Source organism: Physeter macrocephalus, chromosome 20, assembly GCF_002837175.3.
Source record: "Physeter macrocephalus isolate SW-GA chromosome 20, ASM283717v5, whole genome shotgun sequence".
Taxonomy (NCBI): Eukaryota; Metazoa; Chordata; class Mammalia; order Artiodactyla; family Physeteridae; genus Physeter; species Physeter macrocephalus.
In genome coordinates this window covers 53,802,485-53,816,993 of record NC_041233.1, presented here as the reverse complement: position 1 = coordinate 53,816,993, position 14,509 = coordinate 53,802,485, and the positions used below count along the sequence as shown (strand labels likewise).

At 49.9% G+C, this 14,509-nt stretch overlaps 1 protein-coding gene across 1 annotated transcript in view; it reads left to right on the top strand.

The window, feature by feature from the left end:
• The first annotated feature begins 913 nt into the window (after positions 1 to 913).
• Positions 914 to 14,509, top strand: part of TLL2 (tolloid like 2) — a 139,708-nt gene continuing 126,112 nt past the window's right edge. Inside the window, exon 1 of the mRNA XM_007117899.3 lies at positions 914 to 1,351. Within this exon, the coding sequence (XP_007117961.1) occupies positions 1,162 to 1,351 (190 nt within the window). The 5' untranslated portion in view covers positions 914 to 1,161. The remainder of the gene's footprint in view (positions 1,352 to 14,509) is intronic.

Below are 14,509 nucleotides of genomic sequence, written 5' to 3'. Positions count from 1 at the left end.
CTGACAATTTTTACATTTAAGGTACAACGTAGGAGGGGGTTTCAAATAGCTCTTAATTATTTGGGCATATGTTTTTAATTGGCACAAAATTAACCAGACTTCAGAAATTGGTCGTTTTTATTCCATCAAGTTAATGGTGAGTGGCTTATTTAATAAAGCGTGTCTGTAGTTTAACACAAATAGCACGTACAGCTGTTTGTCAATCTTTTTGCCTATTTGAAGCATCTTACACTGTTTTACTAAAGGATGGGGTCACAAAGAGGGGAAGTCCGTCATTTTAAATCATCCTTCCCTAAGCCACTCAAATCACCAGCCACGCGTTAGGCTAGGTGGGCGCTGCAAGCAAGCGCCCTTCACGCTGGACGAGGGAAGTTTGAGAAAGCTGAGAGGAGCGTAATCCTCGATTTTTTTTTTTTTTTTCCTGCGCCGGAAGCAACCAGAGAGAAGATTCGCTTCATCCCTACAGAGAAACGATTGTCCGAAAAGCACATAGTGATTTGGTATCAGGGATCGCTCGCTCGCATCGGGTTCCTGGCCCTGAGCTCGGAGCTCTAACCACTGCCGCCTGCCTTCACCCACGTGTGCATCGGGGAGTTGCAAAGTGAGTTTCAGAATACAACAAGGCGGGAAGTCCAGCCCTGATCTAACAGAGCAGCGTTTTGGGGGGCCGGAGGCGCGGTGGCGCCCGGAGAAGGGCTCCCTCGGCTCTGGGGCAGCGCGGCTGGCCCAGGGTCCTTGCCTTCAGCCTGTTCACCTCGCTCCCCTTCCTCAGAAGTTGCGGAGGTGCCGGGAAGAGGAGGGGCCTCGCCTCGGGCGCCCGAGTGATTGGCTGCCCGGGGCCCCTGGCGAGGTCTGTGCGGTCCAGCCCGGGTGGAGAGGGGCGGAGCGGCCACTGCTCCAACCACCTCCGCCACCGCCACGGTCGCAGCCGCCGCAGCCTCGGCCGCCGGGCAAGTAGCTCCGAGCGGCTGCTGCTGCCTGGGCGCGCCGACGCGGACCGGGACGCCGCGCTCTGCTGGTTCCACGTCCGAGCCATGCCGGGCAACCGAGCGTAATCGCCTCTCCCGGGTCGCCGCCGAGCCGACCCTGTACACCGTTCCCCGCTAGGGCCCAGATTTCGGTGCTCCCAACTCCCTGGGTCTTCGCCGGCCCCTCGCAATCATGCCCCGGGTGACTGCGCTCGGGGCGCTTGTGCCACTGCTGCTGCCTCTCCTGCTACTGCTGCTGCCGCTGCCCCGCGACGCCTGGGGGCTCGGGGAGGGCTCGGACGCCACCTGGGACTACTCGGTGCTGGAAGGCGAGGAGAGCGCGGAGCAGCAGCTGGAGCATTACCATGACCCGTGCAAAGCCGGTAGGTGCCGCCGCCGCCGCCGCCGCCGGGGATGTCCGGCAGAAGTTTGTCTTTGAAATGCAAATGAGGTGGTGGGCAAGCCAGCTCAGCCGTCTGTGGGGCGGGTCTCCCCTCCCCCCCCCCCGAGATCCCTCGAGCTCCCCGGGAAAACAATGTCCCAGAGGGACTGCTTAAATAACACGTCGACTGGGACGTCCCGGCCCCTGGTTTGCGGCGCGCACAGGGTGGCGGCCGCGGGAGCGTTCCCAAAGCGAATGAGGGCGGGTGCCCGAGGCCGAGGGGGCGCCCAAGGACTGGGGCGGGCGCCGGAGTCTCCTGACAGCCAGGTGGTCAACACGGGCCACCGTCGGTCGCGCTGGGCTGGAGCAGAGGAGCGGGAGCCGGGCTGGGCGCGGCGTTCTCAGGCTCACACGGTGTTGCTGGCTCCGATTTCATAGCATTTGTAAGTTTTACGCAAAGTTTCCCAAGATCTTGTGGTTACTCTTGGGAAGAGTATAAAAAGCGAAAAGCTTCACAGCAGGCAAAAAGAGGTAGCCGAGGGGGAATGTGTATGACTCAAGTTGCCGCAGACTTCCCTGTAGCCCCCTCAGTGTGGTCGCGCCTGGGGGTCTCCCTGGGCCGGCGGAGATGGAAGCCGTCAGGTGCTCTAATCCCGCCAGGAAGCCGCGGCCCGGGACGCGGGGGTCTTTCTGGCGCATCTCGCGGCCCGGGCACTGCAGCTCCCGCTTCCCACTAACCACCAACCGGCTTGTGTGTCCCAAGGGGAGCAGCTTCCGAGCCGGAATAGTTGAGGCGTCAGCCCCAGAAGGGCCCAAAGCGCATGTTCCAAAGAAAGCCGATGGGTCTGGGACAGGTCCCAGCTGGGACAGAGGGATACTCACGCCCCTGAGAACGGACGGTCTCAGAAGCCCGCCGAGCGGCTCCTGGCCGGTGGCCAGGGGCCGCGGGTCCTGGTGTTTATCTCTAGGCAGGGTCCGGGCGCTTCACTCGGCGGCCCGCAGAGATGAGCGGACCAAGGGAAGCTCGCAGCCTCCATCTGCAGAAGGGCAGGGTGCTTTTCTTCCGGTTGATGAGGGAAGTGCAGTGCATGAGCCAGTGTAGCCCCGTTCCCTCACTCCCTGGAAAACTCTAGTAGGCTCAGTTTCCTCATCTGAATTGGGGACAATAATTGTAGGAGGACTCAGATAATCTATGGGGAAATTCTCTGCAAATGGAATAGTTGTGATGACACTGTAATTATTTGTGTTGTTACTGCAGCGAGTGTGGTCTAGGATGGGGGTTGGGCAGGTCAGAACTGGGTGAAGTCTGGGGGAGACCAGGTTACTGGGAGGTCAGAGGACCTAGGAGAGTGTGAGACTTGAGAATCTTGTGAAGGTTGATGAGGATCATACCAGGTTTGAGGGTCCTGGGCTTATGCTGCAGGAAGATTCCTCCAGTATAGCCATCTATTGCTGTACCTTGTGGGGCTTCTGAGTTAGGAAGGAGGGCAGAGTTGATTCCTGGCTAATTTGAGAGAATATCAGCAGGTAGTATGCCCTGACTAAGGTATCTCAGTTCCTCATGGGACCTCCATCCTGACCAGTCTGAAGAGTCTCTGGAGCACTGAATGGTGCCCTTGCCTGAAATGAGGGGCACTGGGGCTGCAAAACTGGGATGGGGGCGAAGTGATCAGCCATCACCGGCACCTGTCAGGTCCTGGACTTTACTGGATGTGAACTGGGGCCTCTGGGAGGCAGTGTGGACAGCTGGGGCCTGGGCTGCGGCAGCAATCAGTGTGTTCGGGAATGTATAGAGCACCTCTGGGTTTCTGGGTGCTGATATAGGGCCTGCGAATCCCAGTGAAAGAGGCATAGGTCCGTCTGTGAGGGCTCTCCAGCTCCTGGTCTCAGCCTTGTGGAATAACACTAAAGCAGGTTTGCCTGTTGGGGCCTCCAGGGCATGCGTGTTCTGTCACTCTTCACAGACTGGACAGGATGGGCAGCAGGGCCGGAAAGTAGCTGTATGGTTTCAGCCAGCTCCATTCATCCTCCGCAGCCATCCTCCATATTCCCAACCTCTAGACCTCTCCCTCATCCATGCTGATGCTAAGAGTGACCAGAAGAGGGCGATGGCAAGGGAGACCTAGGGGAAATGTCACATCAGTCTACTCATGCTTCTGGAAATTCCCTGAGCAAGGGAACCGCCTTCTGGAAGGACAATAAGCAGTTCACCAAGGACTGGAGACTCAGTGTAAGAAAGTGCCTCTCGGCTTGCAGGGAACGCTGTCTTTCCTGGTTCCATATTCAAACCAACCTTAAGGGGCAGCCTTTCCTCCTATCCCAGTCACATGCTAACTCCCTGACTCCTCTAGCCCGAAGTCCTCTGCCTAGGACCTGCCTCAGGGCTTTGAACCTAAAACATCTCCCACCTGCCCCTTCTTGAGCTGGGGCAGGGGCGGGGTGTGTCTCCATTCTGCTGTGGATGCAGAGTACAGACAGAGAGTCTGGGGTCTGTTCCTGGCCTCTCAGGAGCTGTGTTCCCTGGCAAGCCCCTCCTCTCTGGCCCTTAATTCCTCATCCATAGAGTGGAACTGTTGGACTAGTAAAGGTGGCAAACTGACAGGTCCAGGGAGCTGGCTCCCTTAGTCCACATCCGCCATCTTGCCCTGCGCCCTCTTCACTCCTTGTGGGCACTTGAGTTTGTGCCCCTGGCCCCTTCCTTCTCAGTGTTCTATGGTTCTATGACCTTTGCTTCCAGCTCAGGATCTCAGAGGCTGAGCAAACGGGTCAGTGTTCTGTCATTTACAGTTTTACCATTTATACATTTCACTATTTACTCTGTCATTTACAAACTGTGTGCGACCTTGGGCAAGTCACTGAATTTCTCCATGCCTTAGTTTCCTCATTTGTAAATGAGGATGACTCCCAACAGATTAATGTGCTTAGGACAGTACCTGACATATAGTTAAGTACTTTATAAACAGATTTCCTAGAAACTTGTGAAAGAACATCTTCATGCTGACTTTTGAAGTAAGTTTTAAGGTGTAAAATTTAAATTTACTAGCAAACAATCTATTTGATGCTGTAAAAAGGGACGCTTTTAAAATCAGATGATTGTGGAGTGGGAGTGGGCCTGGGAAGCACTCCTGGCCTGGGGCTGGTAAAATGCGTGGGACTTCCTGGGTGTGGTCTCTGTCTGGTGGTCCACGGCTCTGCTGTTTGTTTTTCATCTGATACTGTAAGTGAGGTCAAGAGTTCAACTGACAGTAAATTACAAGACAGCCTTCCAACCACCACGGCCCTGAGAAAAACTTTTGCAAAGCTTCTGAGGGCTTCTCCTGGTTGCTTGCCCTCACCCATAATTCTTTAGCTGCATTCAGAGCCAGAGGCCAGGATTATTGTCCTGACCCTGCCTCTTACTCTTCGTATGGCCTTGAGCAGGTCCTCCACATCTCCATGCCTCAGTATCCTCATCTGCAAAATGGGGGTGGGAACAAAACTGCTTGCCTTTTAGGATAGACATAAGGCTAGTTTTAGCTGTACTCCTGAGAGAGCAGAGTCTTAGATAGGACTTGTGTGTAGATAAATCGTTTGGGAGGTGACCCCAAGGAACAGAGTGAGGTAGCAGTGTGAGTATGACAGGGAAATAGGAAATCCAATGAAGGGAGTGGAATTGAGGTAGCTGCTTTAGTTGATGGGGCCATGTCCCCACCCGGCCCTTCCATAAGGCCTCCCATAATTATCTGCCCAGGGAATAGGAGGCTGGAGCATTTATCCAAAGGCTGCTGTCCTTCATTGTTTGCTCTCTTTTCCAGTTTCTATTCCTGTGTAAAAAACTACCCAAACTCTGTGGTATAGAACAACGGCCATTTTACAAAGCTGGTGGGTCTGTAGATCAGGAGTTTGGAAAAGGCACAGCAGAAGTGGTCTACCTCTGCTCCCCAGTGTCTGAGCCTCTGCTGTGAAGACTTGCAGGCTGGGGGTGACTTGACAATTGGGGGCTGGAATCATCTGGAGGCTCTCTTGTTCTCTCACATCTGGCAGTTGAGGCTGGCTGTTGCCTGGGGCCTCAGTTGGACTGTTAGCCAGAACCTACAGGTAGCCTCTCTGTGTGCTCTCCATGCGGGCTGATTAGGTTTCCTCACAGCATGGCAGCTAGATTCTAAGTGTACACATCCCAAGGGAACCAGATGGCAGCTGTATTGCCTTTTATGACCTTGCCTCAGCAGCTATGTATCATCACTTCCACCATGGTCACAAGCTCTCCCAGATTCAGGGGAGGGAACATAGCCCATCTCTCCACGAGAGGCATGTCAAAGTCACATTGTTAAAAGAACATGTATTGTTTGGTTCAAAAAAGACAAAAAGTAATGTACCCACCTGATGAATTCCACTTGATGAGGTTAAGTGACAGAAGACTAACAAATATTTCTGATAATCGCAATTTCTGAATTGTTTTCATTAATTTAAATTGATCATATAGAAAGTAAATAAAATTTCCTCCAATTTTTCAGGGGTTGAATTGGAAAATTTGATGTATATTTAGGAAATATTAAATTAACATGTGTGCCATTTGCTTAATGGTTAGAATATTGAAATTTCATAATAAACATTTGGATAAATAAATTTTGAATATTTATGCAAAATAATATACAAGTATTTATCACTTTTTAACATTAGCAGGTACTGTTATTTTTTAAAATATTATTAAAAGAACAACTTTTATTTTGGGTGACCTATGGGCATTTTCCATTTAATTAGAATGGAAAAGAGTATATGTGCCTAATTCTCTGGGTAGTCATCAATGTTGAATTGCTCTTCTCTAGGGGGTATTTTTTTCCATTTTCATAATCATTAAAATAATAAACTGTTAAAGAGCATGTGGAATGGGGGCTATTGTTGCAGCCACTTTGGGAGAATATGACCATTCCTTGAGGCATGAACTTCCCTGCACCTGTGTGGGCAGGCGCCTTGAGCTCTATGGATTCCAAAAAAATTCTCAAGCAGAAAAGTGGGGAGCCATGCAGTGGCTGCATGGAACTGCCCAGAGTTGAGCTGAGGATATGGGACTCAGGTCACCAACATTGTCTACCTGAGGCTCAAACGCTATGCAAATAACCTTGTAAACTGTAAAGTGCTCTGTAGCCTTTTGGGTTTATTAACCCAAGGGAACTGGCTGACAGCAGCTTTACTTTTCAGCTGGTGGCTTGATAAATGCCAGGGCCTTCACATATGATAAACATATATGTTCCTTCATCAGTAAATACAGCTGGCAGCCCCTGACGGCTAATGGCTCAGGAGCCAGGGTGGGGGTGCTGGCCTGGGAACTAGCTCTTTCCTCACGAGCAGGTCTGTAGTCCTTCCTCTCACTTTTAGACCTGACCTCTGCCTGGAATTTGGGGCCCCACTCCATCTGGTCATCCTCTCCCAGAGACAGTGACCTTACCAATCAGCTCCTTATTTGGGGGGGTCACCGGAGCCCTCTAGGACAGCCCTCTCTGGGCAGCTCCTGCCAGCAGCCCTCACGTTACTGATACTAGGCTGGAGTGTCAAACGGTGCGAGGTCAGGGATTGTTGTCTGCTTTGGTCACTGCTGTAAGCCCAGTGCCCAGCGACACGTCGTAGGTACTCGTCAATATTTGCTGAATGAGGGAATGATGATTCTGGCCCTGTGTGGGTTGGGTCCATGGCTGAAGGAATCTCCAAGCTCACTGTCAGCCTGGAAGGGAAGCAGAGCCATCGCAGTGGGCAGCAGCCCTCCTGAGAGCTCTCCGGGTGGAGCTGGGGGATGTGGTCCTGGGCAGTGCTCCCCCAGAGTTTCCATCCTTCATGGCAGGGGCAGGTGCCCTGGAGTCTTCTGTACAGATGTGAGGCTTCCATGGCACCTCCTGGAAGGCCGTCTCCCTGGCACAGCCTGTCCCCAGAGCGGGAGCAGCTGCCATCTCCCTGGCACCTTGTCTCTCCACAGGGGCCACACCCAGGTGAGGGCGGCTGGCAGTTTTACAACTTTATTTTTATCCCTACTTGTCATGGTGTCCTTGCTGATTCGGGCAGGTGCTGATTTGTTGGAGTCAAAATATTTCAGGGCTGTATGGAAATGAAATGTTCATCTTTCCCACTTCTCCAGGCAGGAGGCGCATCTAGTCCACCTCTGTCTCCAATTTTTCACCCCTGAAGTGCCCGGGGGCAGGGCACGAGGTGGTGAAGAGCTCGGGCTTTGACGCTTGACAGACCTGGATCCAAAATCTGCTGCCCATGCAAGGCTTCGTGACCTTGAGAAAGTTACTTAACCTCTCTGAGCCTCAGTTCCCTCCCTGGAGAAGTACTAATATTCACGTCTCAGGGTCATGGCAAGGGTCAAATGATAGAATGTTTGTCGCGTGCTCAACACATTTTCTGGATGAGGCAAGAGTTCAGTGATGGATATGTACGTGACTAGAGCACAGAGCAGCTGCTCACAAGTACTTCTTGAACTCTTGTTGAAGTGCTCTAGAGGAATTTGAATTTTTGTGATAAGTGAACAAGTGATTTCATGTAGTGTATTTAGTTAGGGATTCTTAAATTCAGACCTGATAATTATTGGTAAACAGGGTCTCAAAAGTAAGTGAAGGGTGAATTTTTTTGGTATGTGAGTTATAGCCCAATACAGATTAAAAAGGAAAAAGTCAGTGATGATGAGGCGGGGCCAGGGCAGAGGCTGGGGGAGGAAACGCACCGTCTTGGTTCCTGAGGAACTGTCGGCTGAGAGACACAGGCTGCCCACACTGAGGATTCGGCTAACTGAGAAGGCAAAGAACGTGTGGCCATCAGGTGCCCAACAGAGCCCAGAGGTCCCAGCCAGGACCATGACTCATGCTGGGGGGTGCAGGTGGTGCAGCATCTGGGGGAGGGGAGGTCAGAAGGGGAACGCGTCAGCCCCTTTTGGGCAAGGATGTTCCAAGAGCTGAAGGATAGTAAGAACACCAGCCCGTTGACCTTCACCCCAGCTGGAGTAGGCAAGCAGCTGGGATGGTTCCCATTTTGCCTCTGGAGACACACCCTCAGGCCTAGACCCTCCGCCCGACATTGGTCCTCTTTTGACTTCTGACGCTATATCGCAGAGCTCTACACTGGAGAAACAAAAGTCTCCAAGTGGGTCCGCACCTCTGATATCAGTGGAACCCGTTTTTCCGTCTTTCTCCTGCCCAGCCGTGCTGCGGTCAGTGTCTTGCACCCCCTCCTGGGTGTGGTGTGTGGTGGGGGGAGTGCCCTTTACTCCTCTGTCCAGCCCAGTGAGAGGAGAGGAGGAGCCATTACGACAGCCCCTAGTCTGCAGGGCGCCTGCCAGGCCGTGGGTGCTGAGGAGCTAAGTGCCAATCAGACCTCAGCCCTGTCCCCGGGATCTCCTGGGCGTGGCCTCCTCAGCGGGAAGATGCTCCTGATGGAAGCCGAGTGCAGACAGGCCAGCAGCAGACAGGCCAGCAGCACCTCCCGTCAGCTCTGGACCTTCCCCCGACCGCTGCTTCTCTCAGGACTCTCCCCGGCCCCGGGGCCATGGTTGTTTCAACGCCTAGCTCCTCGCTGGCCTGTTGGCTCAGTACCCAAACTTTGGAGTCAGACTGACTTGGATTTTCTTTCTCAGCTCTGTCACTTATGGCCGTGAGACCTTGAGTGAGTCCCGCAGCCTTTAAAGTCTCAGTTTCCTCATGTACATCATGCAGTTAAGAGATACTCCTAGTTCACAGGCTGCTGTTGAATGAAAGGCACTTGATACTGTGCTGAGCAAATAGAAGCACTCAATAAATGTGAAATACTGCTGTCGTTTTGTGGCCTCCGAAGAACCTGTCGTGCGCATTAAATTGAATTACACGAACAGCATCACTTTCTGTTCCTATGAGAGCGCTGAGGAGTGAGCTGACTCTGGAGGCGAATTGCCGAGCTGCAGATCCTAGCTCTCCCACTGAATGGCTGTGAGGCCCTGAGCCAGCCGCTTAAGCTTTCTGGATCTCAGTTTTCTCACCCATAAAATGTGGATACTAGTGTCTACCACAGAGGGTGATTATAAAGGTTGGATGAGTTAACATGGACCAAGCACTTGGTGCCTGGAACACGGTAAACATTCAGTAAATATTGTTGTTTTTATTATTAGCATCCCACAGAAATCCAACAAGGTTTCCAAGAGCAGGAAACCAAGTATCTGAACAACCGGAGCAGATGATGATTTCGGAGTTTTATGTTTCCTAGCGATGCTGATGGCAATAGTTCGTCTATATCCAGAGACCTTGCTCTAAAAACAAATCTGCCATGGCACTCACTGGCTTCTTTGGTGTTAGGCTGGGGGTTCCACACACTGCAAGCCAACCAGATGTCCAGGCCCCACCCGAGAAACCAGCCCCTGACTGGAGATGTGTGAATGGTGTTGAGTCTGAGCCTCCATTCAGCCAGTGGTTCCTCCTAGCCACTCCTCTTTCCAGCAGCATTCCTCCAGGGTCCAAATAGCCAAGGTACAAGCAGGATTTGGGCCCACGTCGCATTTGATGGCAATGCACATCCTTCTACCATAGATAGGCAAGCAATCCGAAGAGAGGCTGTAACTTCATTGGTCCCCGAACCTTTGCCTTCTCACCCCTCACCATGTTTTTCAAGAGGAAGGACAATGATATTAACCTCTCACAGTGGTTACAGCATTGCCTTGGCATTGTTTATAAAGCTCCTTTCCTTCTGTTCTCTCCATTGGTCTCTCAGATAGCCGGGAGATGATCCGGGCACTCACGGGAGATGCTCTGAGATCTTATGATCTTGTGGGCATTGCAGGACGACGTCTGGGTGCTTGTACAGGGGAGAGGCTGGCCTAGGGCCCACACAGGACACTGAACTTGTAAGCAGTGGGACAAACACCTCAAACTCCTGTTCTCCCCTTGAAGCACACTGCCTCTTCAACCCCGGAATGGCTTCTCCTCTCCTGGATCCCTGACGCCCCAGTCAACAAGCATCTCCCTGCTGCTCAGTCTGAAGGTCATATTTGTACACTTGTTCCACAGAGCACCACAGCCCGCCACCTTCTCCCCACTTTTTTCTCTGTCCTTGGCTAGGAACCCAACAAGGATGAGACAGTTCTGGCCTTCAGAGTACTCTTAGTCCCAAAGCATAGGGAAGAATAAATGAATTATACAAGGTGTTGAAATGCAACTTTCTCCCTCTCTGTTCCCCCATCCCTTTCTCACACGGCCCCGGGGCAGTGCCAGGGTGTCAGGCCAGTTGAGGACGATGGGTCCAGCCACTCTCCCCAGCCCAGAGGGAGAGGGCCACGATGGCCCATGTTTCCTAAGGAAGCCTTGGGTGAGTGGCAGCCTGGGTAACAGAGCAGAGCAGTGAAACATCCTGTTTAAGAGACTACTTTTGGCATCAGGTAGCCCGTGGCTTGAAGCCTGCCTCTGTCCTCACTGCCTGTGTGGTTTTGACTAAGTTTCTTAACCTCTCTGAGCCTCAGTTTCTCCATTTAGAAAATGAGAATGATATGAAAACCCATGAACTAGGTTTGTCTGCCGATTGAATGAGGCAGTGAACAAGAAGTGTTTAGCAAGCAGTCACTAATTTTTAGCTATTCTCCTTGCTATTATGATTACGCCTGTTATTGGTCCCCATTTAAGAATTTCCCTGTAAGTGATAATTTCTCAGTGGCCTGTGTCGGCTTATCTCTCCCTCTGCAGAGAGTTCTCTTGGGATCCAGCGCGTGCAGCAAGTGATAATTTATTGCTCCACAGCTCGCTGGCTCTCATCCATGAAGCAGGGAGCGGATAACAGATAAACCAAATGCATAGAAGCAGGTTTCTCAGGGTATCCTCTTAGCCCGCTCATAATACGGTTCTGCCCGGATGCAAACATAACGACAGGAACCGAACTTTCCTGCTTGATTGGTTACAGACCTATCTGTGATCACACCACCCTCTAACCACTTCTGTCAATTACCAATAAATATTCTCAAGCTCGCCTGCGTGAGCACTTGAGTGTTGATGTTCAGCCCCGAGTCTTCACCTGCTCCACCAGCTGGGCCACTTATCTCCCGGCTCATCCTGCAATTTGCACCGAGCCTCCTCCCCTTCCTCCCACCGGGGTTACTGGCCTTGAGTTGATGTGAGTCCTGCGTGAGCCAGTTTCCCACAGGAGCAGGCCACCTTCTGCCCTAACTCTTTTTCCCATCCCTGGGTCAGTTCTCCTTTCCGCTGAGCCGGCACTGGCTCGCCATCCTCTCCCCCTGGGCTCAGAGTCGGCCGTGGTTCGCTAAGGTCTGGGCCTCATGGTGGTACGTGCCAGGTGGCACCTTGTCGTGATGCCAGGTGCTCCAACCAGAAACCCGGTGCCATCCTGGATAAGGGTCTCTCCCTCCCCTTCTCATGCAGTCCAACCCAAGTCCTGCCAATTCTGTTTCCAAATTTAAGCCCATCCACTTCTCTCCATCTTTACTGCCACTGTTTGGTCTAAATCCCACCGGCTCCCACGTAGGCTACTGCGATGGTACCTGAACCCGTCTCCCTGCTGCCCCCTTGCCTCCCAAAATCTGTTTTCCATGTTGCAGGCAGAATGATCTTTTTGAAATGCACGTTTGATCATGTTTGCAAAATTAGACCCACTTAGGACCCTCAGTTTACATATCCTTCCCCCGCCAGGCCTTCTCAGGCCTGATCTCAATCAGGTCCCTTCTTTTAAATCTCTCATTACCTTTGTTTCCCTGCACGTTTTACAGTCTGTAACTGGGTAGTGGAGTGACTATTTTATTTGCTCAATGTCTGTCTCCATATCAGACAATGAACTTCAAGGGGTAGAAATTAGACTCATTTGGTTTCCCAGTCACCAGCACAGTGCCTGGCACATGGTGGGTGCTCAACCAATATTTGCCAAATGAAAAACTGAGCAAATGAGATGCTATAGGGATTTGGAAAAGGGATCAGTCACTGTAAGACAGTCAAGGAAGACTTCCTGGTAAGGGGGGTGGTGAGCCCTGAGTTTGGCCTGGAAGGCTGGAAAGGATTTGGAGAAACTGGGATGCAGGGGAAGGCATTTCAGGTAGAATAAACATCATGAGTCAAGGCAAGGCAGCAGGAATGCTTTGGATGTGTCTGGAGCTCTGGGAATACCCGGTTTGCTTTGCAGAATAGTAGTGGCAAGATTGAAAGAAGCTTGGAACAGTGACTGTCAAGCTGAGACATTTCAATCATGACCCTTAAGAAAGGGGGAGCTATTGATGGTTTTTGAGCAGACGACCGTTATGATGAAGACAAATGATGTTTAGGATCTGTAGAAGCGGGAAATAGGAGGACCACCAGGGGTTCTAGGCCTGGGAGCATTAAGTCCAGACTTGTGCCTCCGGAACGGAAAGGAAGGGAAAATGGGGGAGAGATCATGACTTTGTGTGTGGGAGAGGTCCCAAGCTGAGCTCTGCCTCAAAGTCTAGTGAAACATAAATGAGTTCATCCAGAGATGCTCAGCAAGCATTGGGATGCCCTTGAGATGGGCCGGAAAGGGAGATTATTTTTTTTTTAACATAAAACAGTTTTCTTAATTATACAGCTAATATACATCCCCTGGAGAACATTTAGAAAATATAGAGAGCAAGCAAGAGTAAAAATTTCCGGCAGTTCCATGGCCGAGGAGTAACCGTTGTTAACACTTTGTTGTATATTCTTCCAAAATTTTTTCATGCATGGTTGTAATTTTTAAAAAATGCTACACATATAGTTTTGAACCTGCTTGTATTTCACTTTCACTTAGTACCATGAACCTCCTTCCACGATAATAAAGATGCTTATGTAATACATGTACTTGTATGGCATCGATTTATGTTGTTTGGTATAGATGCACCATAATTTAATTTAATCAATCCTCTATTGTTGGACATAAAGATTTTTTACCCCAATCATTTCTTTTGCTATTATAAACAATCATGCTGGAGTCCTTATTGCTAGATTTTTGTGTATGTTTTAAATTATTTTTTTAGAAAAAATTCTACCCATAGAATTGCTGGATCAAAAGTATAGATGCTTTTAGGGCTTCTGATTCTTTTTTTCAAATTGCCCTTCAAATTTTTTTTTTACTCCTTTGCACTCTCATTAAGATTAACATTTTTGTATTCTAGCTTTTAAAATCTTTGTTGGTTTGATAAGAGAAAAATAATTTACAGTTTCTTCAATTTGCATTTAAATTGTAATTGTATTTCTTTTTCAAATAATTTTGAATCTTAAAAAATATATTTTGGGGTCTTCCCTGGTGGTCCAGTGATTAAGACTTCACCTTCCAATGTAGGGGGTGTGGGTTCAATCCCTGGTCGGCGAGCTAAGATCCCACATGCCTCAAGGCCAAAAAACAAAAACATAAAACAGAAGCAATATCGTAACAAATTCAATAAAGACTTTAAAAATGGCCACATAAAAAAAATCTTTAAATATATTTTGACCATTTGTATTTATTTTGCTGTGTGAATTTCCTATTTATGGGCTTTTTTTTCTTCTTACTTACGGACTCTTTTTCTTTCTGCTTATGATCATTTTTTAATTAGGTGGTCATTTTTTAAACATTTTGTAGGAACTGTTAGAGATTAGGACTTCAACCTTTTATCTGACACATTTGTCACAAATAATTTTTGCAGAGAAGAGTTTTAAAAAGCAGAAAGCTTATTCTGTACCATATCACTCACTTGTTCCATGGAGATGATTGCATGGCTCTATCAGTGAAGATCAGGTTAAATTGCTAGTAATGAACCCATGTTAATTGGCTGTGGCCATCAGGGTCCAGTTGGGAGACTCAAACCACATCAGTAATTTCAGAAATAATTCAAAAATTTAATATAAAGGATTATTAACTAGCAAAAGGAGGTAGAGAGAACTTTAAAGAAAACAGGAATAGTAGATATAGGGAGCAGCTACTAGGGAAGGAATACATTTGGAAGAGGTCACCCCACACACACCCTTCCCCAGCTGTAACTTCACAGGAGAGGATGTGGCTGTGACCCACTGACAGCTGGAGAAGTTTGTTGAGATGCTACAGGAAGAGGCTGACAAGTGGGGAATTGCCCACTGGAGTTTGGGCAAAACTCTGAAAGTTGGGTGCCAGTGGGTTTCCCAAACACTGCTGGTGGCCACACTCTACAGGAGCAAGAAAGATGAGGCCCGGAAGCAGGAAGAGAATTCCCTTACTCTTGCAGTCC